Source organism: Schistocerca piceifrons, chromosome 1, assembly GCF_021461385.2.
Source record: "Schistocerca piceifrons isolate TAMUIC-IGC-003096 chromosome 1, iqSchPice1.1, whole genome shotgun sequence".
In the NCBI taxonomy this organism is placed as follows: domain Eukaryota; kingdom Metazoa; phylum Arthropoda; class Insecta; order Orthoptera; family Acrididae; genus Schistocerca; species Schistocerca piceifrons.
The window spans coordinates 509,047,326-509,073,158 of record NC_060138.1 but is presented as its reverse complement, the minus strand read 5'-3'; the positions used below and the strand labels follow the sequence as shown (position 1 = coordinate 509,073,158).

Here is a 25,833-nt window from a genome sequence, read left to right as displayed (position 1 = left end):
GCTGGACCAGAACATTTGCTTTTGTTAAGTGATTTAAGTTGTTTCACTACTCTGAGGACATCTATTTCTATGTTACTCATGTTGGCAGCTGTTCTTGATTTGAATTCTGGAATATTTACTTCACCTTCTTTGGTGAAGCAATTTCTGAAGGCTGTGTTTAGCAACTCTGCTTTGACAGCACTGTCATCGATAGTATTTCCATTGTTATTGCACAGAGAAGGCACTTCCCACTAGCATACTTTACATATGACCAAAATCTGTCTGGATTTTCTGGCAGGTTAGAGACAAAGTTTCATTCTGGAAACAGTTATAAGCATGTCACAATGAAGTCTGCCTTAAATTTCAAGCTTCTGTAAAAGATTGCCTATCTTAGAGATTTTGCACCCACTTAAATTTGGCATGCTTTTTTCGTTGTTTCTGCAACAATGTTCTGACCCGTTTTGTGTACCATGGAGGATCAGTTTCATCATTTGTTATTTTATTTGGTGTAAATCTCTCAACTACTGCCTATGCTATTTCTTTGAAATCAAGCCACATCTGGTCTACACTTACATTGTTCATTTCAAGGCATGGAGATTGTCTCTCAGGAAGGCATGCAGTGAATTTTTATCTGCTTTGTTGAGTAGGTATATTTTTCCTTTATTTTTCTAGGTTTTGGGGGCTACAATATTGAATCTCACTATGACAACCCAGTGTTCACTAATCCCTGTATCCATTTTGATGCTTGTTATTAGCTCAGGATTATTTATCGCTAAGAGGTCAAGTGTTTTTTCACAACCGCTAACTATTTGCATGGCCTCAAGAACTAATTGCTCAAAATAATTTTCAGAGAATACATTTGGCACAATTTTGGATGATGTTTTATGTGTACCTCTGGATTTAAAGATGTATTTTCACCAACATACTGAGGGTAAATTAAAGTCACCACCAACTACAATTGTATGAGTTGGGTACATGTTTGAAATTAAACTCAAGTTCTCTTTGAATCTTTCAGTAACTGTAACATCTGAATTGGAAGTTTGGTAAAAGGATCCAGTTATTATTTTATTCCAGTTGCCAAGAATGACCTCTGTCCATATCAACCCAGAGGAAAAATCTACTTCAGTTTTGCAACAAGATAAACTACTCCTAACAGCAACAAACACACCACCGTCAACTGTTTTTAGCCTATCCTTTCGGAACACCATTATGTTCTTCACAAAAAATTCGGCTGAACTTATCTCTGGCTTTAGACAGCATTCATGCCTATAATGATTTGAACATCAGTGCTCTCTATTAGCACTTGGAGGTTTGGTGCTTCCCAACACAGCTACGGCAATTTACAGCTGGTATACTGAAGGTTCCTGTATCTATGTTTCTCCTGTGTTCAGTCTGTATACTCTGAGACTGAAACCCTTTTTGTGTTTTCCCCCAAGACTCTCTAACCTAAAAAAACTGCACAGTCTATGCCACAGAGCCCCTGCTACCTGTGTAGCCACCTCCTATGTGTAGTGGACTCCTGACATATTCAGTGGAACCTGAAACCCAACCATCCTATGGCGCAAGTTGAGGAAACTGCAGCCTAGATTGTCTGAGTCTCTGGTTCAGACCTTCCACTCAGCTCTGTACCAGACACCCACAAACGGTCCTGTTGACTATGCTGCATTTTGTCGTGAGCTCTGCTTTCATCTCACAAGCAAGACTGGCAGCTTTAACAACTTCTGTGAACCTTTGAAACCAGAGAGAAACTCTTCTGATCCAAAGCGACACAAATCATTAGTACCGGCGTGAGCCACCACATGCAGTCGGTTGCGCCCAGTGCTCTTAATGGCGTCCGGAAGGACCCTTTCCACGTCTGGAATGGCTCCACCCAGTATGCACATGGAGTGCACACTGGGTTTCTTCCCCTTCTTGGCAGCTATGTCCCTAAGGAGCCCCCATAATGCACCTAACATTGAAGCTCCCAATTACCAATAATCCTACCCTTTGTGACTGCCTGGATCTTGCAGGCTGAGAGGCTTCCGCTGAAACTGGACAGACATCTGCATCTGGCTGAGGTTTGCAATGTTATCATCTGCTCCACCGTGGATAAGGAATTCCAGTCCAGCAATGGGTCCTCCAATCAGAGAACCCTCCCCCTTGAAGAGATTTTTCCAACTGCCCAATCATATGACATCTCACACACCACTGGTCGGCAGTTGGATGCCTGGTGTGATATCAGAGCGGTACAGGGTGGCCCAGCTGCATCCACTGCATCTGGGGAGGATGACGTAGCAAAGGTGCAAGGCAGCTGACCTGATGGTTTCCATACGGCACATAAATGCTGTTCAAGTTGCCGCTCCCTGCTGCTGTTGTTGGACCACCTATCATCAGTGATTAAAAAAAAAAAAAGGGGGGGGGGGGGGGGCACATTGTGATGGTCTGCCACTCAACTGCACAGAACACAGCAGAGAACATGGATATGGATATCCAGGAAGTGTTCTCATCAGGGCCTGTTCCTGATAAGGATTCCAACAAGCTTTTTACCAAGATTTTGGTTCTCTTGCAAAAACTGCGCCTGCAGGTAGAAACCGGTATGGCAGTTTCCTTGCTTAGTGCCCAAACAGATTCGGACCTCGGCTCTCCACCACTGTCACCAATAAACAGGCACCTCCATAGTTACTCTAAACAGCAAGTCCCTTTGCTTGGCCAGTTCACAGCTGAAGTTACCTATAAATCAGTAACGGCCTATTATCTTTACTGTCTTCCATGAAGCTAGACCAGCAAAACTTTTTATGGAGATATGCCTTTCAGACCTTTGACTTTTCAGTCATGTACTCCATGCAGCTGCTACCAGCCAACGTCGTCTGTCAGTCATAGGAATCTCTGTGCTAGTGAATGGGCCACACTCCTTGTCCTCATGAAGAAATCATCTAGAGGAGTGGCTGGCAGTCGGTGAAAATAAGCTGTGTCTGGTCAAGGCCACCACGCGGCCATGGCGTACGTCCTACCAGTCATGCAGGCGGGATGAGGTTCTCCTCACTCGCCTCCGCATCGGGCACAGGCCCTTAACGCATGGTTTTTTACTCCGGCGGGAGGACCCCCCAATCTGCAGTGCTTGTGGCGTCCAGATTACTGTCCGCCACATTTTACTTGACTGTTTTTTATTCTCTGACCAGAGGGCAGTGGTTTCTTTGCCACCGAATTTGCCCTCTATTTTACAAGATGACGCAACGGCTGTAGTTAAGGTCTTACGGTTTTGTTTCCTGTCCAATTTGTTGCCTCGGATTTTAGGGAGAGGGTTGTAATGTGCTGCTGGGTGACTGGCTGACCCAGGTTTTAGGTAAGAGGTCAGCCGGTCATGATTACCTCCTTGTTTTCCTTCGGTTTCTGTTCTCCTTTCCTTGTTTCCCTTCCTTTTTAGTGTGTTCCTTCTCCTCTTGTTTTGCCTCTGTATGTGTGGATTTGGAACTGCGTCAGGTCTGTGTCTTTTAGCCATTCTCTTTGTTCGCTGTTCGTCTTAGACCCTTCACTGCATGTGTTCCTGTTTTTATGCGTTTGGCCGCTGATGACCACACTGTTTAGTGCCCGTAAACCTCAAACACACACACACACAAGAAATCATCTAGTAAATTCCAACTTCACAGCTATTTTAAGGTCATCACGAATTCATGGTCTGTCATTGACATATACCCATTGCCAAATCTGAATGAACTGTTCATGCATCTCGCAGGGGGTCAATTCTTCTCCAAACTTGATCATTCTGAAGCATATCACTAATTACCCCTGGATGACAAGTTTAAGTGTATCGTAGTTCCTAATACACGTTTTGGCCTGTATCAATAGCAATGGTTGATGTTTGGGATGGCAAGTGCCCCTTAAATTTTCAACGCTATCTGGAACAGGTCACGTCCACTATTCCACCCAGTTTCAACTGCAAGGATTACACTGTCATTACCGGATGTATTATGAGCAACCACCTGCACGATCTCCAAGCCCTTTTTTCAAAAACTCCAGGCCGCAAGTCAGCATTGCAATCTGCAAAAGTCTAAATTTTTCCAACCATCTCTCAAGTATGTGGGCCACCCCATCTCATGGCAGAGTGTCAGGCCTATGGAAAGTCTTGTCAGGGCCATTATAGACCTGCTGCATCCCTCATAGCTGCAAAAACTGCAATTCTTCCTAGTTAAAATTGCCTACTACCACCAGTTTATTTCCAGGGTGTCCATCATTACGGACCCTCTCTACCTCCTCCTGCACTAGTCTGCTTCTTCGATCTAGTCTCCTGCATGCAACCATGCTTTCACTATGCTCAAGGAACACCTTTAGCTAATTTTGATCCTGGCAAACCATTTTTTTTAATTTTATTTTTTATACAGACACCTTGCAATACAGTACAGCGGCAATTCTCACCCACGGGAATGCAGATGGCTCGGAGCAGCCACATCTACATCTACTTCTACATGATTACTCTGCAATTCACATTTAAGTGCTTGGCAGAGGGTTCATCGAACCACAATCATACTATCTCTCTACTATTCCACTCTCAAACAGCGTGCGGGAAAAACGAACAACTAAACCTTTCTGTTCGAGCTCTGATTTCTCTTATTTTATTTTGATGATCATCCCTACCTATGTAGGTTGGGCTCAACAAAATATTTTCGCATTTGGAAGAGAAAGTTGGTAACTGAAATTTCGTAAATAGATCTCGCCGCGATGAAAAACGTCTTTCCTTTAATGACTTCCATCCAAACTCGCATATCGTATCTGCCACTCTCTCTCCCCTATTACGTGATAATACAAAACTAGCTGCCCTTTTTTGCACCCTTTTGATGTCCTCCGTCAATCCCACCTGGTAAGGATCCCACATCGTGCAGCAATATTCTAACAGAGGACGAATGAGTGTAGTGTAAGCTGTCTCTTTAGTGGACTTGTTGCATCTTCTAAGTGTCCTGCCAATGAAACACAACCTTTGGCTCGCCTTCCCCACAGTATTATCTATGTGGTCTTTCCAACTGAAGTTGTTCGTAATTTTAACACCCAGGTACTTAGCTGAATTGACAGCCTTGAGAATTGTACTATTTATCAAATAATCAAATTCCAACGGATTTCTTTTGGAACTCATGTGGATCACCTCACACTTTTCGTTATTTAGTGTCAACTGCCACCTGCCACCTGCCACACCATGCAGCAATCTTTTCTAAATCGCTTAGCAACTGATACTGGTCTTCGGATGACCTTACTAGATGGTAAATTACAGCATCATCTGCGAACAACCTAAGAGAACTGCTCAGATTATCACCCAGGTCATTTATATAGATCAGGAACAGCAGAGGTCCCAGGACGCTTCCCTGGGGAACACCTGATATCGCTTCAGTTTTACTCGATGATTTGCCGTCTATTACTACGAACTGCGACCTTCCTGACAGGTGTTTGCAATCAAAACACTCATCCCAGCACAGGTACACTATTCTCAGGTCGGGCAGGAGGCTTTTACCACTATGTATGTGGCCCCCAAATTTCACATTTTATTGTATGGCACCAAATTCCAACTAATTAGGGGCCACAACCAATTAATTTGGTTATTTAGTATGTCTTCCCTAGTCCCCGAAAAGGCAGCCCACAGATTGCAGCAGTGAGCCTTGTTCCCTTTCCCTTTCCACCTCACTGGGTGCTCGTTGGCCCAGACCCTGACTTTGATTTAGAGTAGGTTGTGTGTTTTTACTTTGGTATCTCCTCCCACCAAGAGGTGGTAGATGGGTTTCCAATCACTAGCACCCGAGCTGTCAAGGCAACAGCGTCTGACCTCACCTTCATGCAGGTTATCCATATCATCGAGAAGGGATGGTCTTCTTGTCCTCTGGGCCATGCTTCCAATCCGCTTCATAACTACTTTGTCTTGTGCCATTGTCCCTCAGTCTTAGATGAGTCATTCTCATCCCCTCGGACGACGCAGTTTCCAAAGTGGTTATTCCTGGGATTTGGGGTGGGAAGTTTTACAGCTCGGTTGCTGTGTGTTCCAGCGTGCTAGTCTCAGGTGGCTCCACAAGCTCGTTCTCCCCATGGCCTCCAGCACCACAGCCCTGGGAAGGTATCCACGTCGATTTTGCAGGTCCATTTCGGAATATGTTTTGAGTGATTGTCATCCTTGTTTTCTATATGCAAGCCACTACTGAGGTCTCTGTTCAGCTTCTCTTAAAATTTTTTTTCTATGGACAGTCCCCCAGTTACTCTTGACCCTGTCTCAAGCATTTCACTATTTCTATGTGCAATCAGGCATCCACCATGTTTGCTTGCCTCCCTTTCACCGATAGTTTAACGTGGAAACTGAGCATGTGGTTCACACTTTTAAGACTCAAATGAAAAAATATCTGCAGGACTTCCCTGCTGAGGAGGACTTAAAGCTTTTTCTGATGGCCTATCAGATATGTCATATTGGTTCCTGCAGCCCTGCAAAGCTTCTCTATGGGTGCCAGCAGAGAATGTCCTCCCCCTCCTCCATCCGGGATCTCATCCACCATCATATTACATTGTACTGGGTTTTCCAACACAGACAGCAGTCGTGGTGTATGGTTTTGGTCTGCGTCCCTATTGGTTACCAGTAGTCACTGTGTGTCAGAACAGCTCCTGTGTCTGCATCCTCTGGGTAGGAGACTGGGAGGTCCCACACCATGGAAATCCACTCTGCATCTGGTAGGCACCTGTGCCCCTGTCACTGGGTGCTGCCTATCTGCCGGAGTTCCAGCCTCCTCTTCCATCTGCATCAGCACCTCCACCTGATGAGCCTAGGACTTTGCAGCCTCCAGCAGCAGCTCCAGTTGCCCTCCAGCTGGTGGACACGCCCGTCATCTACATCTACATACACACTCCACAATCCACCATACGGTGTGTGGTGGAGGGTACCTCATACCACAACTAGCATCTTCTCTCCCTGTTCCACTTCCAAACAGAATGAGGGAAAAATGACTGACTATATGCCTCTGTACGAGCCCTAATTTCTCTTATCTTATATTTGTGATCTTTCCACGAAATGTAAGTTGGCGGTAGTACAATTATACTGCAGTCAGCCTCAAATGCTGGTTCTCTAAATTTCCTCAGTAGCAATTCACAAAAAGAATGCCTCCTTTCCTCTAGAGACTCCCACCCGAGTTTCTGAAGCATTTCCATAACACTTGCGTGATGATCAAACCTACCAGTAACAAATCTAGCAGCCCGCCTCTGAACTGCTTCTATGTTCTCCCTCAAATCTGACCTGATAGGGATCCCAAATGCTCGAGCAGTACTCATGAATAGGTCATATTAGTGTTTTATAAGCGGTCTCCTTTACAGATGAACCACATCTTCCCAAAATTCTACCAATGAACATTACAGGATTCTTTTTCCTATTCATCTGAATTAATTTACATTTATCTATATTTAGAGTTAGCTGCCATTCTTTACACCAATCACAAATCCTGTCCAAGTCATCTTGTATCCTCCTACAGCCACTCAACGACGACACCTTCCTGTACACCACAGCATCATCAGCAAACAGCCACACATGGCTATCCACCCTATCCAAAAGATCGTTTATGTAGATAGAAAACAACAGTGGACCTACCACACTTCCCTGGGGCACTCCAGATGATACCCTCACCTCCAATGAACACTCACCATTGAGGACAACATACTGGGTTCTATTACTTAAGAATTACAGTACAATGACTCTTGTGTAGCCTCAGCCTACGGCAGAGTTGCCTCCATCTTCCACACCATCTCCAGACATCACCAGGGACCTGTCTTGGATTGGCCATCATCGATCCATACATCTCATGCTCCGACATGGTGGGAGGAAGGGGGGCACATCACAGCCGACCACATCTTGCCTCAGAAATGTGACACTCTACACTCAAGGGGAGAGGGGTGTACTGATCTGCGTAGATTCCACGCCTGAGAGTCCTGGGCATGCAGCAGTAAGGCACACCAAAGAAGTTGGCAGATGCTAGAAGTATCAGTAGCCACCAGTGTTGCATGCGGGCACAGCCATTCCTTCGTATACTCCACCATTCGGTCAACAGCTTATACATATAGACCCAGCCAGCCTCACCCTCCGTTACATGTTGACATTCTGACTACGGTCACTGGACTAGTAGTTCAGCCACTCTGTGGCAAGTGTCTTCTTGTAACAACTTTTTTCTAAATGTAATAGTGCTGCATCTGTCATTGTCTGCGTGTTCTTGTACTTAGAACAAATATCAATAGTGAATATGAATGTGTTGTATTTCCAGTTCATCTCAGTACAAAGGAGAATGTACAGGGAGACAGGGAGAGAGGAGAGAGAGAGAGAGAGAGAGAGAGAGAGAGAGAGAGAGAGAGAGAGAGAGAGAGAGAGAGCAGCCTTCCTTAGGAAGACAGATGGAGTACACTATTACTTACTAAGGCTCCATTCAACTACATAGTGAAATAAATACCTAAGCTGCAACATTTGCCACTTCTGACTGTGACTACTACTCATGGAGGTTGAAGCCTCCAAAGTAATGTTTGTTACAAGCTTTTGAAAGCACCTTTTCTTAAGGCACACTAATATGATATAGAATTATAACACATGGGGCATAAAACTAATCTCATTATTCTGCAAAATGGGATCCATCTTATAAGAGAGATCTACTTTTTTCTTCCACTTTGCCTCCCACAGAATGAGGGAAGGATTTCAAGATGTTTGGGTTGTTCTTGCATAATCAACATCTGTTCCAGCACCCTTAACTCATATGCTGTCTGAGAATACCAGTATGCTTCTGTCATATAGTTTACTATCTATTTCTTTGGCATACTTTGTATAGCTTTTATGTTCTACAGTATGTTTATGATAATGTTGTCATATCATTTATCAAGTTGGTCAGCTGATGATTCATCAGAAAATGTATGCTATTTTTATCTGATACCATATAAGAGACTTTCATCTTTTTACATTTTAAGGTAAGCATCTACTGGCATCAGATGTTTCTGTTAGTTTAGAGATGCATAATTTATGGATGATTTTTTCTTTAATAGAAGAAAATATGAATGGTTGTAAGGTCTTAATGGTTTCATTTTTTTCTTAATATGTTCTCTGCTTCAAGACTTTTAACTTCCTTCGTGCAATTCAAAACTGGCAGTTTCTATTGCACACTGAATGGTATTCACAGGAATTGATGCAAACTTGTGTTCCATCTTCATGTGAAATTCTATTACATCTACATCACATGGATGTTACAGATGAATGTACAGGGCTACTATACTGACATTTACAGCATCACACAGGATGCTTAGTGCATGAGAATAGTTTTACAATGGAGAAATCCTGCCTTGTTATTCATTCATTCATTCATTCATTCATTTTGTTACCAAGTAAAATTTTAACAGATCTGGCACTCTGAATGTTGGTGTAAAATCAGTTGTTCTTTCCTTGTCCTTATCCACTAGCCTTGTTATTTTTCTTATTTTCACAATCCCAAACCTTTTTCAATCATTAACATGTATCTATCAATTTACTAATATAAATCATCATCATGTTTCATCAAACAAAAGTCTTGTTGAAACTAAGGACACTAAGTACCTCAGATGTTATGAGTATTCCAAGTAATGTTTCACTGAGATTTGTGGCCTGAGGAACAGCCACTGCTTCAATATATAAGAGTGTTTTTCTGGCATTTTTTCACTGTTTCCAATGTTACTACTATTTCCTCATATTCCAACTGAATATATCACATGTGAAATTCTCCTATCTTAGGGAAAGTGAACTCACTGCCCACCCATTCCATGATGCAAAAACTGATACAACAAGCCCTGTTTGGACAAACAGCTAAGTTAGCTGTGGAAGTCCTATGCTTCAATTTCAAGAGTTATTTCTATTTAGTGATGGGGACTGAGGTCCACAGTGTCTTGCATGTTCCAAAGTATTCAACTCTGATAAACAACAATGTTCAGTGCCATTATATATGCCTTCACGCAGAGCATAATCGCCACCACTCCAGTTGGACATTGTAGATTTTCAGAATTCAACATTATTGAAAAAGAAATACTACAACATGCTGACCTTTTTGTCATGATGATATCATTCATTAGAACAAAAAACATTCCCCAAGCTGCACAAAAATGCCACATGGATCATGTGCATGTCTGGACTTACATACTGCTGTAAGCAGCTTTTCAGCCATGAAAAGAATAAAAGCTAAAGAATTGTCGACTACTTATAAATTCTGGTATAAGTGCCAAAAATAAAAATAAAAGTGTTTTATCATAATAATATGGGATATCAGTAAAAACAGGGCTATCTAGTAATCAGTGTGGAAGTGGTTTAAAACATGGCCACAAGAATGCGCCAGGTGCTAAGTGCCACCTGTTTTGAAACAAAATCAGGGCTATGTGCTCGTGCTGTTGTTTTTAGTCTGAGGTTCAATAGTGTTCAAGTTGCAGGGATTAGTCCTGTCTGTTGTGTTTACTATTGTGGTTTATGTGATGGATGAAACAAGATGAAGCAAGAAAACCTCGAAAAAGGGATGAAGGTAGTGTCTCCCAAATGAATAAGAAGCTAAGAGCCAAGGGAAAACCATATGAGAACAATAAGAAGGTTACTGTACCTCTAAAACAACCTCCACCTGATGAGTTAAGTGCATACAATAACTTTAATGCCTTAGGACTAAGGCTTTTTTGAAGAACTTCACTTGATTATGATTTTTCTGTGGCATTTTAAGCTAGCCTATGTTTACATTATGCAGACCACTTTACGTTATGTTTGGCTTGATTCCTGGGCTATAGTAGACCTACTAACTGTGCAGAGTAGCAAACAAACAGGTTATTTGTGGCAGTCACAAGTTATTTAATGCCTCTAATTCCCATATTTGTTTGTTGCAGGTTTCATGCTGGTGCAGTTATCAATGTAGATACATTGCATTGGAACACAAATTAAACATATTCAATCAGTTCTAAGAACTAGGTGATAATGTATAGCAAAACTCTTATTTGATGGGAAACATAAGTGTATGCAATGTTAGAAGAAGGACCCAAGGAGAGTCGCAGACAGGCTAGTGTTTTTTATACAGTTCCTGATGACGAAGGTGGACAAAAAAACCTTGCTGGAAATTACCAGGTGAAGAGTGGAAACCTTGGTAAAAGCAAAAAAAAGAGTGGTGATGTTACCTACATTTAACATAGGGGAAATAAAAACAAAGAGAGGAAAGATATAACTGTGGGCGTAAAACGCATTGTTGAACACATCAAAAGTTTCCCCATGGGTGAAAGCCATTACACAAGCCAAGCATTGCTGAACACATCAAAAGTTTCCCCAATGACGAAAGCCATTACATAAGCCAAGATTTAAATTACAGCGAATGTATGAGGCTTTTTTATGCTTTATCCAAACACAAACATTAGATATTTGTACTACAAAACAGTATTGAAAGAACACTTTCCCAAACTGAGATTTCACCATCCAAGGAGAGACACCTGTAAAACATGTGATCTGCTTAAAAGTAAAATGTTGAATGACTCAACCAAAAGAGCTGTACATCGTACTTCTCTAGAATTTCATCATAGATGTGCTGAAAAAGCTAGAGAAGAGATGAAGCGTAATCATGTACATTCTACCACTCCTACAAGTGATACATGCACAGTATCCATAGGTTTACAACAGGTTTTCCCTTTGCCAGCATTGTAACACTGCCAAATGTCTTATTTATGTCAATTTGGGATTGCATATGACAGGTAATAATAAAGGTTTTATGTTTCTTTGTCACCAGGGCATGAGTGGCAAGGGAGGCAACAAAATAGTGAGCTGTATGTTAAGGGGGATTAAAAGCAAAATTACCGAGAAAAAAAGGTTAATAGTGTGGTTTGACAACAGCTGTGGCCAAAGCAAAAATCAAATGGTATTCTTCCTATGAATATACTTGGTCTGTAATGATTTCTTTAATGAAGTTCACCACAAGTATGTTGTCTCTAGACATTCATTCTTAACCTGTGACCAAGACTTTGCTCTAATGAAAAAAGAGAAACAGTAGAAAAATGTGAAGTTTCTTTGATCTTGTGAGAGTTTTGTGTAATGCCAATAGCAAAACTCCTTTTCTAACCACTATGATGAATGATGATGATTTTTATGACTTCTCCAAAGTAGCTAAAGAACACCTTATCACAAAAAAGTTAGAAATTTCCAAGGCCACTTGGCTCAAAGTTTCTAAAACAAGCCCAGAAAAGTGTTTACAAAAAAAACATTCAATGAAGTTGAAATGTGGACACAAACAAATATATTCAAAAAAGGTGTGAAGATGGAAACCATAAAAGGCTTAGGTCTATCCCGCTTGAACTAACAGCCAGATTGAAAACTGAGAGGGAGGATGACTTAAAAAAAGATGATACCTTATCTCAAACAAGAAAACAAACTGTTTTCCCAAAATCTGACTGAGTAAACACAGCAGCAGTTTACAGACTGTAACATTGTAATATTTTGCTTATAAAATAGTGATAAATTAATACAAAATGTTACAAAAACTTTGTAAAAGGCATTTATTTTGATATAAAACTTGCAAGAACCAGTAAGATGCTTGATTTTGTCTTTGTTCTTTAACTAGTTTGTTTGCAAACACAGCGCTTTCTGTAGGCCTACCTGACTTTTCATAATAATATAGTTATTATAGAAAAACTGTAAACAGTAGTTTCCAGATTTTTATAATAGTAAAATTATTATTATTATCCTTCCCACACGCCTTTATTTACTAATATACGTGGTAGACTTAGCCCGGTTTAAGAGAGGTTGCACATAGCCCTGTTCTTGTTTTGTTCCATTAACAATTTTTTGTTGTTATCAAATGTTTTACAATAACTTTACTCTAAAAAATGTTTGTAGATTAACTGTCTTCATTTGTTTAGGCTATAAAAAAGGATATCAAAAAGGAATGCTTTCTGGAAGTTTTTGCGATTTCCTCAAAACAGCAGTTGTGGCAGTTACCACGGATTTTATGATTAGTCGACAATTGTCTTTTCTTTAGGAAGTGACAATGAAGAGCATCCTCCACACTACTGCTGTGAACACATAGATTCTTGATGTTGCTGATCTGGTTCTGAAATGAAAATGTCAAATTTTGGGAGTCGGAATAAACAAACTCAATACTTTTTAACAGTTCTTATTTATTTCCTTGATTACTTATTTCTTCATGATAGCATGTCACTAAAATGAGGTCAGTGATCATGTAAGGCATGGTCGGCAGTTCACAAGGCTACTCCATGACAGCCCGTTTGATTGTTCACAACGAGCAAGAATGCTCAACAGCATAGGGAGCACTCTGCAGCAGAGCAGGAGCACACAAGCTGGAACAACCTGATCTAGATGTACATCCTTAATTTGCAAACCACTGGTAAGAGGTAAGAGCATGGCAGATAGTACTTCCCGTTATACCACACATTATGATCTTTTGCATTCCAATGGCACAGAGAGTGCAGGAAGAATGATTGCTTGAATACCTCCGTGCTTGCTGTAATTAGTACAATCTTGTGTTTCCTGTCCCCTACAGAAACTATACATGGTGGCTTGCAGTAAACTGCTAGACATTTCACTTACTTCTGGTTCTTGAAACTTCATGAATAGGTTTTTGTTGGATAGTTAGCACCTACTTCAGCCATCTGTAAGTTCACATTTTTCAGAATTTCTGACTTCCATGGTGCAGTTCTTTGTATGTGTTCAAATCCTCTTGAGCAATATTGTAGGATTGGTCACCCAATTTTTTGCAAACACTTTCCTTTGTATAGAGATTGCATTTCCCCAGAATCTTGCCAGTGAACCAAAGTTGGCCACCTACTTTACCTACAACAGAATCTATGTGATCACACCATTCATATCCATACAAATTGTTACAATCAGGTATCTGTATGAGTTACAGATTACAATTGTGTTCGCAGTAAACCGTCTGCGTTTTGTAAAATGCACAATTTTTTTATTTCTTAACATTTAAAGCAAGTTGACAGTTTTTGCACCATTTTGACATCTCATGAAGATATGCCTGAATGTTCACATATATTTCTTTCTGGTAATGCTTCATTACAGACAACTGCCTGTTCTGCAAAATGTTTGAGGTTCCTATTAATATTGCCCAACAGGTCATTACCAAACACATCTGATGTTACTTCTATATCTGTTGATAATGTCCCATCTAAGATAATATGCTGCATCATTCCCACTGAAAAATCGTCAGTCCAGTTACAAATCCCAAAAATGGTTCTGAGCACTATGGGACTTAACTTCTGAGGTCATCAGTCCCCTAGAACTTAGAACTACTTAAACCTAACTAACCTAAGGACATCACACACATCCATGCCCGAGGCAGGATTCGAACCTGCGACCGTACCGGTCGCGCGGTTCCAGACTGTAGCGCCTAGAACCGCTCGGCCAACCCGGCTGGCTACAAATTCCATTTGATACCTTATATGGTCATATCTTTGTTAGTAACAATTGGTGTGATAGTCAAGAAATATTTAGACACCTGACTGCCTTGATCCATAACTTTTAGGGTGTCAACTCGAAAAAAGCTTGAGTTGGGTTCGCAATGGTTAAGTGCTGTCAGGCTTGTCTAGCACTTGGATGAGTCACCGTTCAGGTCTGCAGAGTGCTGTTGGCAAGCGGAGTGCACTCAGCTCTTGTGAGGCCAATTGAGGCAGTAGCTACTTGACTGAGAAGTAGTGACACTAGTCACAAAAACTGACAACGGCTGGGAGAGTGATGTGCTGACCACATGCCATTCCGTATCCGCATGTGGTGATGCCTATGGACTGAGGATGATACGGCGGCCAGTCAGTACCATTGGGCCTTCAAGGCCTGTTCGGACAATGTTTGTTTCTTTGTTTGGTCTTGCGATGACTGATGTTTTCAGAATACATCATGGTTAGCATGAAGGAGATTACTCTGTTTGCAGTACCTCATTATATTTGAGCTCAGAATATGCTATTGAATTTTACAAAAGATATGTGTCAATAATACTAGATGGTAGATTTGTGGATCACTTTGCTACCCTACTTGTAGATTGGTGTGATCTGTGTTTTCTTTCAACCAGTAGATACAATTTGAGAGAGCCACAGTATATTATGATTAAGAGTGGGGGCTAGCTATTTTGCGAATTCTGTACATAATCTGACAGGGATTCCAATGGGCCATGGGGCCTTGTTCAACTTCAGTCATTTCAATTGTTTCTCAACACAATTATGTCATTAATCTCTGTAGCAGGCAAGAATTCAACTTGGGCAGCACTTCTGTATCTTCAATGTAAAGGTACATTTGAAAATGAAGTTCAGTATATCTGTTTTCAATTTCTTGCCCTTCATTTTGCTTCTTGCTACTACCTGCTTTAAAACATGACCACAATTTCCTCACATTTCAGTTAGCTTCTCCCTATCTATGGCCCTATGATTGGTTCTGCACCGATTGTGCAATAGTCACTTCTACTTTATAAGTTGCTTTACAAAGACCGTGTAGTAAGGAATCTTCCTCTTATCATGAACTATTCTACAAAGTACATATCTACCCATACCTTAGTCAATTATTCTTCTAAACTTGAGATACTGTTTCCTTAAATGCTTCTACGCAGAGCTAAATGTACAATTAATTGCCTCATGATCACAAACATGAGTTTCAATATAGATATCCTAATTTATCGACACTAGATGTTATACATTTCCATCATGAGGGGGCTTCAAAACTGTGTGTTTTAAGCAGTTTTCAGAAAAAGTATTTAGCATTATTTCACCTGATGTTTGACAATCGTCAACACTTATGGAACTGTAATTACCCCAATCAATTCTTGGATGATTGAAGTATCCTCCAGTGATGACAGCATGACTGGTTAATTCTATAATCACCTTTGATACTCATCTTTACCCAAAAAAATCTAACACCAGTTTCAATTTCTATCACAGTGGGTTTGAGTTTTTTGTCCATTGCAATAATTACATCATTTCCATTTCCCATTAATCCATCCTTGTAATGTACATGTAGATTTCCACACAAAATTTTACTTCTATAAATTTTAGCATTGCATGTGACAGCTTCACATACTCTGAAATTTTGTTGTGAATGGATGTAGCTATCATTATCTAGACTGAATAGAGTGCTGACTAATATAAAAACTTGTGTGCTGTACAACATAACAACTGAAATTCCACGAGCAAGGTCGGCCTTGTTGGCCTTCTCCTCCAGTTACTGAAATGATTCAAGTGTGGACTTCGAGTCAAATGACAAGCACTGTTTGTTCCAATGTGCGGTAGCTGCTTTTAATTTAGAAGTTAATTTACAGAGACTGTATGTTACGGACGGTCCTGCCCATCATGAACTATTGTACATGGTATGTATCTACCCTTCTATATGGTGAGTGGCCAAGGTGCTCCTTCCTATCCTTTCCTTAAAGGGCACCATTATTCACTGCACATTCAAACTGCCAATGAGTAACGGACTCCTAGCCTTTGGGCATCTTCATGTTTTTGCAATGTAAAGATTGTTGCATAGAATTTCAGGCATGTTACATGCCCAAAATTTTATGGATCACCATAGCCTTTTGCCCATAATTTATCTAATGTAGGACACAGCAACAGGGTAAGTCTGTTGCATCAATAATCGATAGGAGATAGCAACTCATGTTTCAGAGATAGGGAAATGTGTGTACTATGTTGAATGTTCTTCGGGCCTGCTTCCCCTGTACAGAGCCCCCAGACCTACCAACAACTCATCATTCACAATCATCACAACTCATGTCAATGAGTAGTAATAACTTCTGAGAGAGAGAGAGAGAGAGAGAGAGAGAGAGAGAGAGAGAGAGAGAGAGAGAGTTTTTTTGGTACATGTGTCTCAGTAGATTGCCCAACAACTATTCGCAGCAAATTCTAACTGCTTGACAGCAGTCATGCAATTTCTAGCTGCTTATTAACAGCAACTGACTTATCTCGTGTCCATCAACAGCTTTCACAATTGGTTTGCACTGTGGCTGATGCAATGTTTTTCTGAACAGTAAACAAATAACTTTCTGTTTACCTTACTGAGATATGTTCGTGCCACAATTACAAACTGTTCAAAGAGTAGAAAATTGAAATATCACACTAATCATATAAGTACTTACACTGTAATTTAGGGGAATGATTTCCCAAAAAAGATATAGGTGGCAAATATTTATAGGAAACATAAGAATAAACAACTGTAGCCCATATGCAAGAAAGTAACTGCAGAAAGAGAAGTTGTGCATTAAAGATAAAAAAAAAAATCATTAAACTGAAGAGAAAGACTGAAAATGGATGTACAGTCAGTCATTGAAATGGGTTGAGAGAGTAGTGAGGTACAAGGAAGGAAGTATCATATGACGTCACACACTAGTAAGGACTGGACAATATGGTGAACGAAATCTGTCCTGAGCTATTCAAGGGCATAATTTGCATACGGGTAGAAAGTAGCAGCAGGGGATGGAGGTGAGGGTGGGGTGGGGGAAGGGAGAGAGAGTGAGGTAGTGGGAAGCAGGAGGGAGGGAGGGAGGGAGGGAGGGAGGGAGGGAGGGAGGGAGGGAGGGAGGGAGGGAGGGAGGGAGGGAGGGAGGGAGGGAAGGAGGAGAGAGAGGGGGTGGAGGGGGGGAGAACATACATCTGGAGGACCTAATTAGGATTTCAACTCCTTTGGCTGCTCCATTTTTTTTTTTTTTTTTTTTTTTGTGCACAACTCATTCTGTTGCTTTTCTTGGCACTATTTCTTCCATTGACTACACAATTTCTCTTCTTTCTCTTTCAGTTTTACCTAGTTTGCTCTTATGCTTTTCCATGACCGATTTTTCCTTACAAGTACTTCTTCCACAAGTTTCTGTTTCCCTTTCTATCCCGTAAAAACTCACATTTTTACTATATTTCATACAGGTCTGTGGTGCAACTATAATGTAATTAATATAACTTGTTAGTTGACATATATTCCACTTTAGTGTTTTCATTGTGTCTATTAGTTGGTCCTCAATTTAGGCTTGATCAAACAGTGTACAGGCTTCCGGTACATGAGAAAGCTGTGTTCCAGGTATTAAATGACACCTCTTTATGGGCATCACTCATTGGCCAGGTGTGCAATGTCAACTAACAAGTAATTTTAATCCAATTTTATTGCCTGGTAACAAAGTAAATAGAATCTCTGATGTACATTCACATTCAGTTTATTAAAAAGTGTCATCTTTTCTGAGTTTTTAGTCCACCACTTAGCTGATACAGCAAATTTATTTCAGAGAATTTTTTATATATAATAATAAGTTTTAGAATGTTGTCCAAAATTTAGTCATTTCCAATAGTAGACGAATTACAACCACCAACCTTGTATCTGTTGACGAGTGTTTCTTTCCCAAGATTATATAATAAGTAATCCATGGAAGGCTTATAACATGCAATTGTGTAGTCATAATCAAAGCCGTAAACTTTCACTTCCTTCAGATCAAGTTCATTACATGCAAAAACCCCTTTTGGGTTTACATCAGGGGGCAGCTTCTTAGCTGAAAAGTAATATGTACTATTTACATATTTCATAACAGTATAGGTCTTAATTTGCCTGTAACAAATTCCAATATTTTCTCTTGTGTATTTTCTTATAGTTATGGGTGAAATAATAACTATATACACATACAAATTAAAATTTTAAGGAACAAATAAGTATGAAAAGGCCCGAAAGGTATTATTGGCTGGCCATTCAAAGTAACATAATAATTGGATGGTGAGTTGTGCAAAAAATTGAGTCTAATGTTTAAGTGTGTAGGATACAGAATAAAACAGAAAATTATAGAACAGAATATATTTTATTTGACTTTGAACATAACATGCAATCGACATTTAAAAGCTAAGTTTATTTTACATCTTTCATTTTACCACTTATGTAATTCATTGTCAGAAGTTATTTACAAGGCTAAATTATTTCTGAAATGCACATTTTGTCATTTGTAGTACACAAGAAGAAAATGCATCACACAGTTTTACATGCTTTTCACAATGTACTGACATGATACAGTGCTCTGTCTTGTAGTGCTTAGCCGCAAATATTGGGCAACATTAAAACTGAATTTCATGCACATTTTGATACCAAAATTTTATTTCATTTAGCTTTTAATGGTGTATGGAGTACATAACAATGACTGTATTAACTTTTTCATGCTGAAACACAATTTAGAGCTTTTATTGGAAATCCATGTCATTTATTATAGGACTACAATTCTGAAATTTTTGTACTATGTCATGTACTATGTTATACTTATTTGTTTACAATTATTTTGAATGTATCCATAAACACTGTGTAGGCACTTTTAAAGAGTTTGCACAAGTAGCCCAGTTCAAATACTTACAGCAATCTTTGTTGGTATAGTGTACAGTATATCACTTATATATCCATTCCCTGTGTAGTGCTCATTTCAGATATCCTCAGATAATAATTAATTATGTTTTCTTTAATATAAGATAGGCAATTAAACACTAGCCACATTATATACAGATTGTCATAACACTATTCTCTCTGAAGAACAGTGTACACTATTCTTGTGAAGTGTGTTCTGTGATGCTTCTAATACCCACGACTTCAATTTTAAACTACTTTTGTTTAAAAATTCATCTAATGGAGCTACCTCACAGAAGAGAGCTTTAAGTAGCAAATTTCTCTACTTATGTGACACGTCAATCACACCAAAAAGTCTGGAAGATAATTTATTAAAAAAAGAAGTCAGGATTGTCTTGGGCAATATTAATCAGACTCTAACTGAGGTAGACTTCCAAACAAAGCTGTGAAAGTATTCAATACAACAGAATGAGTGTGCACAAAAAATTCTAAAAACATCATAGTCATCAGAAGACAGAACATGTACAATGATGTGAGAGCTGTTTTGAGATAATACGTAGTTTTCTTTTGGTTACTAACAGAAAATGTGAATATGATAAACATTTTCATATTGGTTTTGAACTGAGTGGAAGATCAAAAGGACAGACTTCTGTGACATCATGGGTTATAACATTTGAGCTCAGCTCATGGTACTGGGGGCAGCAAAGCTCTTTTATAAGTGGCTCAGGGAGTGCACTGCACACAAGAGGTAGCTACTAACAATGGACTATGAGTAGATTGCTCACAAAGCATCTTTAGATTACATTTGCTGGCTATATGTCCTCCACATGGGCAAAAAAGTAGCCACTGACATATTTAGAAGTGATTCTGCAATTTCTTTGTAGTACTGAGTGCCAAATGTGGAATTCCAGAGCATCATATGTAAGAAATATATATACAAGCAGATGACACCGGAAGTTCTGGTGGCATCTCATGATTTTTATTTTGCAATTGATAAACATAGTAAGGCACATCATTCCTGAAAACAATTACTACCTCCAAAGGTAATATCAACAAGGTACATTCAGAAAGTAGAAGTTCCAATTGTATCCAGAGATGACATGACTAGTTGGACATGAATATGCATGCACAGGAGTAGGGAGGAGGTATGTGGGAATACTGCAGTGTAGTTTCAGTCTTGTGATGGCAGTGGTTACTGCACAGGCTAAGATAAAATGGCTGCATTGATTTTGTACCTTCAAAAGCAATATCCACCAGAGATCCACTGCCAGTTGTTCCCATGTATGGACAGAACATTATAAGTGACAGTAGGGTCAAATGATGTGCAGGCACTTCACTAAACAATGAACCAAAATTCATGACATAGACCATAGTATCCAACCATCTCTGGTGACACCAGAAGTGATGGAAAGTGCGCAGCAAGCATTTTGCAGAATCAGCACTTCACAATTTCAGAACTCTCTCATCAGTTCCAGATGTGTTATTCGGTGTTGTATAAAACGGTCTCCAGTGGCTTGGTTTTCATAAAGTGCGTGCAAGATGGGTTCCAAGGCAACTGACAAATGGACACAAAACTGAATATCAGGCTGCAGCACTGACATTACTACAGCTACAAGCAGAGAAATGCAATTAGTTTCGCAACCATGTCGTCACTGGGGATGAAACATAGGTGTTGCATTCCACACCATAAACAAAACAACAGTTTATGCATTGGCAGTGTAGTGGTTCACCTGTGAAGACAATAAAGTCAATCAGACAGTCTCTGTAAAAATAATAATAATAATAATAATAATAATAATAATAATAATATGTGCACTGTCATACGCGATGGACATGGTGTTCTCCTGTGTGAGCTTTTACCACAAAGGGAGACAGTAAATGTTGATTGGTATTGCCAGTCATCGAAAAATCTGAAGAGGCTGATTAAGAACAAGAGACGTGGGATGTCGACAACGAGCTTTATGCTTGTGCCTGACAATTCAAGACCCCATACAACCAACACCACATGAACTGAGTTGAATCAGTTTTGTAGGGTAGATCTTTGACCATCCACTCAACAGTTCCAATCGCAATCTGAGTGACTCGTCTCTTCTGTATCATAAAGCATTTTCTGACAGGAAACTGATGCACAGTTATGATAAATTCCTCAACAGTGGAGGTGACTATGCTGAGGAGTTGCCAGTGAATCTATGTAAATATTCCAATAAATATTTCTTTTTTATTCATGTTTTAGTTTTCTTTATCAGTCATAGGAACTTACTTTCTGGATGCACCTCATACATTGAAAATATTGCTCCCTTAGTCCTCTCACTTCCACTCTCTCTCTCAATGCTTTTAAACCACTGAACATGTAGAATCATCTTTATTATATTAAATTGTGTGTTTAACATTAAATAAATCTCAAAATATCAAATGGAAAGAGTTATAAATTGCTTAATGTTTTAACAGCTGAAGAACATAGTCTTAAAAGAAAGTTTTTCACAAACTGCTACTAAATCGCTGAGGATACAGGAAAATGGACCCAAAGATTTTCAAGCAAATAAAATCAGAAATACACAACAACACGAGAAAAGTGAAACTGGATGAAATGGCAGTACACTTGGGTTTTATTGAGACATACTAACCATGGACATTAAAATTTCAATTCATTCAGCTCAGTAGGTACTTTACATACAAAATCTGTGGCCAGATTTATAACTCTTTCCATTTGATATTTTGAGATTTATTTAATGTTAAACACACTATTTTCATATAGTAATAGAAATGACTATGCTGAACAGGAAGATAATGTTCCACGTTACTTATACCTCTTGTCATAACTGATCAGAGCAGTTACCGGTATTTCAGGCCAAATCATTCTTACATGTACTCACCAGGGCCTGATCTAGTGATCATGTTGGCCAGGCAACTGAACAACATTATGGAGAGCACAATAGATGTGCACAGTCTCCTGGAAAACAGCACCTCCTCACTGTTGTAGGAATGATAACAGAACAGACTGGATTTTATTCTGGAGGTACACTACTCTGCACTGTGCAATATTCGTTCAACAAATACTAGAGTAGTTCAGTCATTGTAGGCCATAGCTTTCCACACCATGATGCCTGGGGCAGTCCCCACAAATCAAGTTCAGTATCAACTCAAGTAGCAACTGCCTATTGACCATCACTGAGATGCAGATAGAATCCTCCCATTACTAAATACAAGTTTTCACCACTGATATAAGAACGGAAAGCTTTGAGCAGTGCATTTAAAAGTGTACTTAACTCAAAAATTACTAAGCATTGGAATGAGAACTGAAAATGGCATACATACAACTAAACAATTCAGTGAGTTATATGTGCACCTCAAAGCTGCTGGAGGATGAAATGATGTCAGTGAAATAAATCTATATATTTTTTTCTCTATGAACTGAAATAAACATAAGCTGTGGTGTTTTCAACTAAATTAGGTGTGAAGATAGGCTGCCATATTTACAGAGTATAAAATTGTAAAATACTTCTAAGAAATTATTTATGAAATTACATAAAAAATTTGTGTTTATTCATTTGTCAGTAGCCTCCACAATTAAACACAAACTTTGGGATCTGAACAACCATTAGTCTCAATGAGAATAAGCTACTAAGGGAAGTAACACGAAAACATAATAAGAGTATGATCAGGAACCAGAAAAGTAGTAGTATTATAATATTACAAGCGATCTCCATGAACTATTTGGTAAAAAAGTTACATAGTAAATCATCCAAGAATTTTTTGTAGTTCATGTAAAATATATGTTCATAACACGCATCAAAGTACTCGACAGAGACTTGTCCATTATCTAATATCATAATAATGATGAGACTGCTTACTCTATATGCTTCAATGCACACACAAAAATAAAACAAAGAAAAGCCATCAGCAGACATAATGAGTATCATAACTGTAATAGAATATATAAAAGATTTTGATCTATGAAATTGTGACTGATTCCTGTACCTGAAGTTGAACTGCTTATACAGTGCAGTCCATTGTGAACATTTCTTTTTCAGCTTCAACAGTTATTTTTTATTTGTGCTGTTGTGCAACTAAATTCTGTGGCGAAATACCAAGTAATGTGAAAAGAGTGAGGGGGCAAGGCATGAAACAAAGCTTTGGAAGCACATTGCTACTACTTGTCACATATTGCAGGCAGCTACACATGATAGTTGGGACTAAATTAATTTGGGTGCTCATAATCTTTTTCCATCACCTTATTTTACTGTGACAGTATCCAGGCCTAAGCAGAATGATTATTAATGAACGAAATGGGAATGACAAAGAAGAATTTGGTTTTCATATTCCACTAAGTTTTGAAAGTATTTAGAGTTTCATTTATCAGTATGTAAGATCCCATGGGAAACAAATTAATATGCCCAGTTTGCAGTCCAAATTATGTGCATGTAACTGGTATACCTCTTAATTCAATGAGACGTAATTTCAGTCTCTTTCAAATCCAAAATGTTGATAAAAATATCGGTTTAACGAAAGACAGTATGCTAAATAAAAGCTAAATAATACGATATCCTCAAGTTGGTCGGGGAATGGTCTTCATTAATCATTCCCTGCTTCACTCACTGTACGATGCCTCAGCTGTAAGTTTACTAGTAATATGAAATGCATGGTAATCATTATGCAAAATTGATATATTTAGGGAAATGAGAAGGGCTGCTCAACTTCATGAAAGTGCCAAAGTACAACGGTAAACTTCACTAAATCACTTCGTACTTTCAATTACTTGGAACACAACAGAAACCTTAAATATTATTTCACTTAAAACAAATCAGAATATAAAATATCCTTAATGTAGCAGGGTATCATCTCAGCTTCACGACTCCTAACCTACATTATCATCGAAAACGACCGCGGCCAAGAGCGTAGGGGCTTGATGACAAACATTTACACTGCAATATTTGGTCGGTGGCATCACAAGGTTTAAGACACTTTCCGGGTATCAAACAATATTTTTCGAAGGGTTTCGCTATTCGAGACATAACACTGCCAGTTTAGCAAAACAAGTACATGATCCCTGCGCAGAATTGATCTTTATCTGTAAGTGACAAGTGGTAGGGGAACAAGTAGACCTATATGGGTTTTAATTGGCTCGGGTTGGGTTACGACCTTGGGTACTTACATTCACATAACTGCTTTGTTTTTATGTAAGCATCGCGTAGTGGTATCCGACTGCTTCTGTACCGTTTCTGCGGAATTCCCAACACTCGCCGAAATAAAATGATAGTAGCATCATTTGCTGTTAACGTCCTACCGGTACATAATACTCTACCATGCAACATCACGTTTGCCGGCAATCACTCGCCCCTCAGGCTTCGCTATTAGTGTACACTTGCATGTGGGCTGCGCGCAGAAGCCCGCTTATTTTAAATCACATGCGGCACGCGTACAACCCGCTGCGTAACGTGACTAGCGCAACTAGTCTAATTAAGTCTTCACATATCTTGCACTCAACCTGAGTACGACCTCACAAGCAATAAAACAGTGACTTTAGAAATTATTTAAACAATTACAGACAATTTTAAATTTGAAGTTGGAAGCGCAACTAGCGTCTCGGTGATCACCGCTGTTCTAGGTAATCAACAGTCTTCCGTTTCGCATTAGCAGATGATAACTATTTGTTGCTGTTGTTGTTGTGGTCTTCAATCCGAAGCAGCTTTCCACCCTACTCTATCCTGTGCGAGCCTCTTCATCTCCTAGTAACTACTGCAACCTACATCCTTCTGAATCTGCTCACTGTATTCATCTCTTGTTCTCCCCTCTACAATTCCCCCCCCCCCCCCCAAAAAAAACACACACACACGACTGTCTGTCTATATGCCTCCATAGCCCTAATTTCTCGTATCTTATCTTCGTGATCCTTACGCACAATGTATGTTGGCGGCAGTAGAATCGTTCGGCAGTCTGCTTCAGATGCCGGGTCTCTAAATTTTCGCAATAGCGTTTCTCGAAAAGAACTCCGCCTCTCCTCCAGAGATTCCCATTTAAGTTCCCGAAGCATCCCCGTAACACTTACAGTGTTGTTTGAACTCAGCCAGTGTTCACCTACGTAATCCCGTCTCCGGCCATCCTGATTTAGGTTTTCCGTGATTTCCCTAAATCGCTTGAGGCAAATGTCGAGATGGTTCCCTTGAAAGGGCACGGCCGATTTCCTTCCCCATCCTTCTCTCACCCGAGTTTGCGCTCCGTCTCTAATGATCTCGTTGTCGACGGGACGTTAAACACTAACCTACGTTTTTTCGTGTCTTCCTTTTCCTGTTACCAAACTTTTACTATGCTATGGCTACCAAGTAAACTTTTACTGCTGTGGTAGGTGTGGGCTTCGTGTCTATCCTTGCTGCAATAATGCTTCACCATGCTGTTCATAGTAGCTTACCCACATTACTCTTTTCTTATTCGTTATTAAACCTACTACTGCATTACTCGTATTTGGTTTTGTATTTATAACCCCGTACTCACCTGACCAGAAGTTCTGTTCTTCCAGCACCGAAATTCACTAATTATTACTATATATAATT

At 39.7% G+C, this 25,833-nt stretch overlaps 1 protein-coding gene and 1 long non-coding RNA gene across 3 annotated transcripts in view; both read right to left on the bottom strand.

The window, feature by feature from the left end:
* LOC124796599 (5'-nucleotidase domain-containing protein 3) overlaps nucleotides 1–24,647 on the bottom strand; it is a 134,520-nt gene extending 109,873 nt beyond the window's left edge. Inside the window, exons 1-2 of one of the 2 annotated variants that reach the window (XM_047260709.1) lie at nucleotides 24,438–24,647; nucleotides 18,283–18,458 (exon numbers count right to left, since the gene is read on the bottom strand). In XM_047260709.1, the coding sequence (XP_047116665.1) occupies nucleotides 18,283–18,458; nucleotides 24,438–24,597 (336 nt within the window). In that variant the 5' untranslated portion in view covers nucleotides 24,598–24,647. Of the gene's footprint in view, nucleotides 1–18,282; nucleotides 18,459–24,149; nucleotides 24,383–24,437 lie in introns of those variants that run through there. The other variant, XM_047260710.1, reaches the window with a different exon arrangement.
* LOC124796625 lies at nucleotides 18,740–24,140 on the bottom strand. The gene is made up of 2 exons (XR_007016814.1): nucleotides 23,264–24,140; nucleotides 18,740–21,015 (listed from the first exon to the last, which is right to left on the bottom strand). It is a non-coding gene; the product is annotated as an uncharacterized LOC124796625 (long non-coding RNA).
* Nucleotides 24,648–25,833: the final 1,186 nt, after the last annotated feature.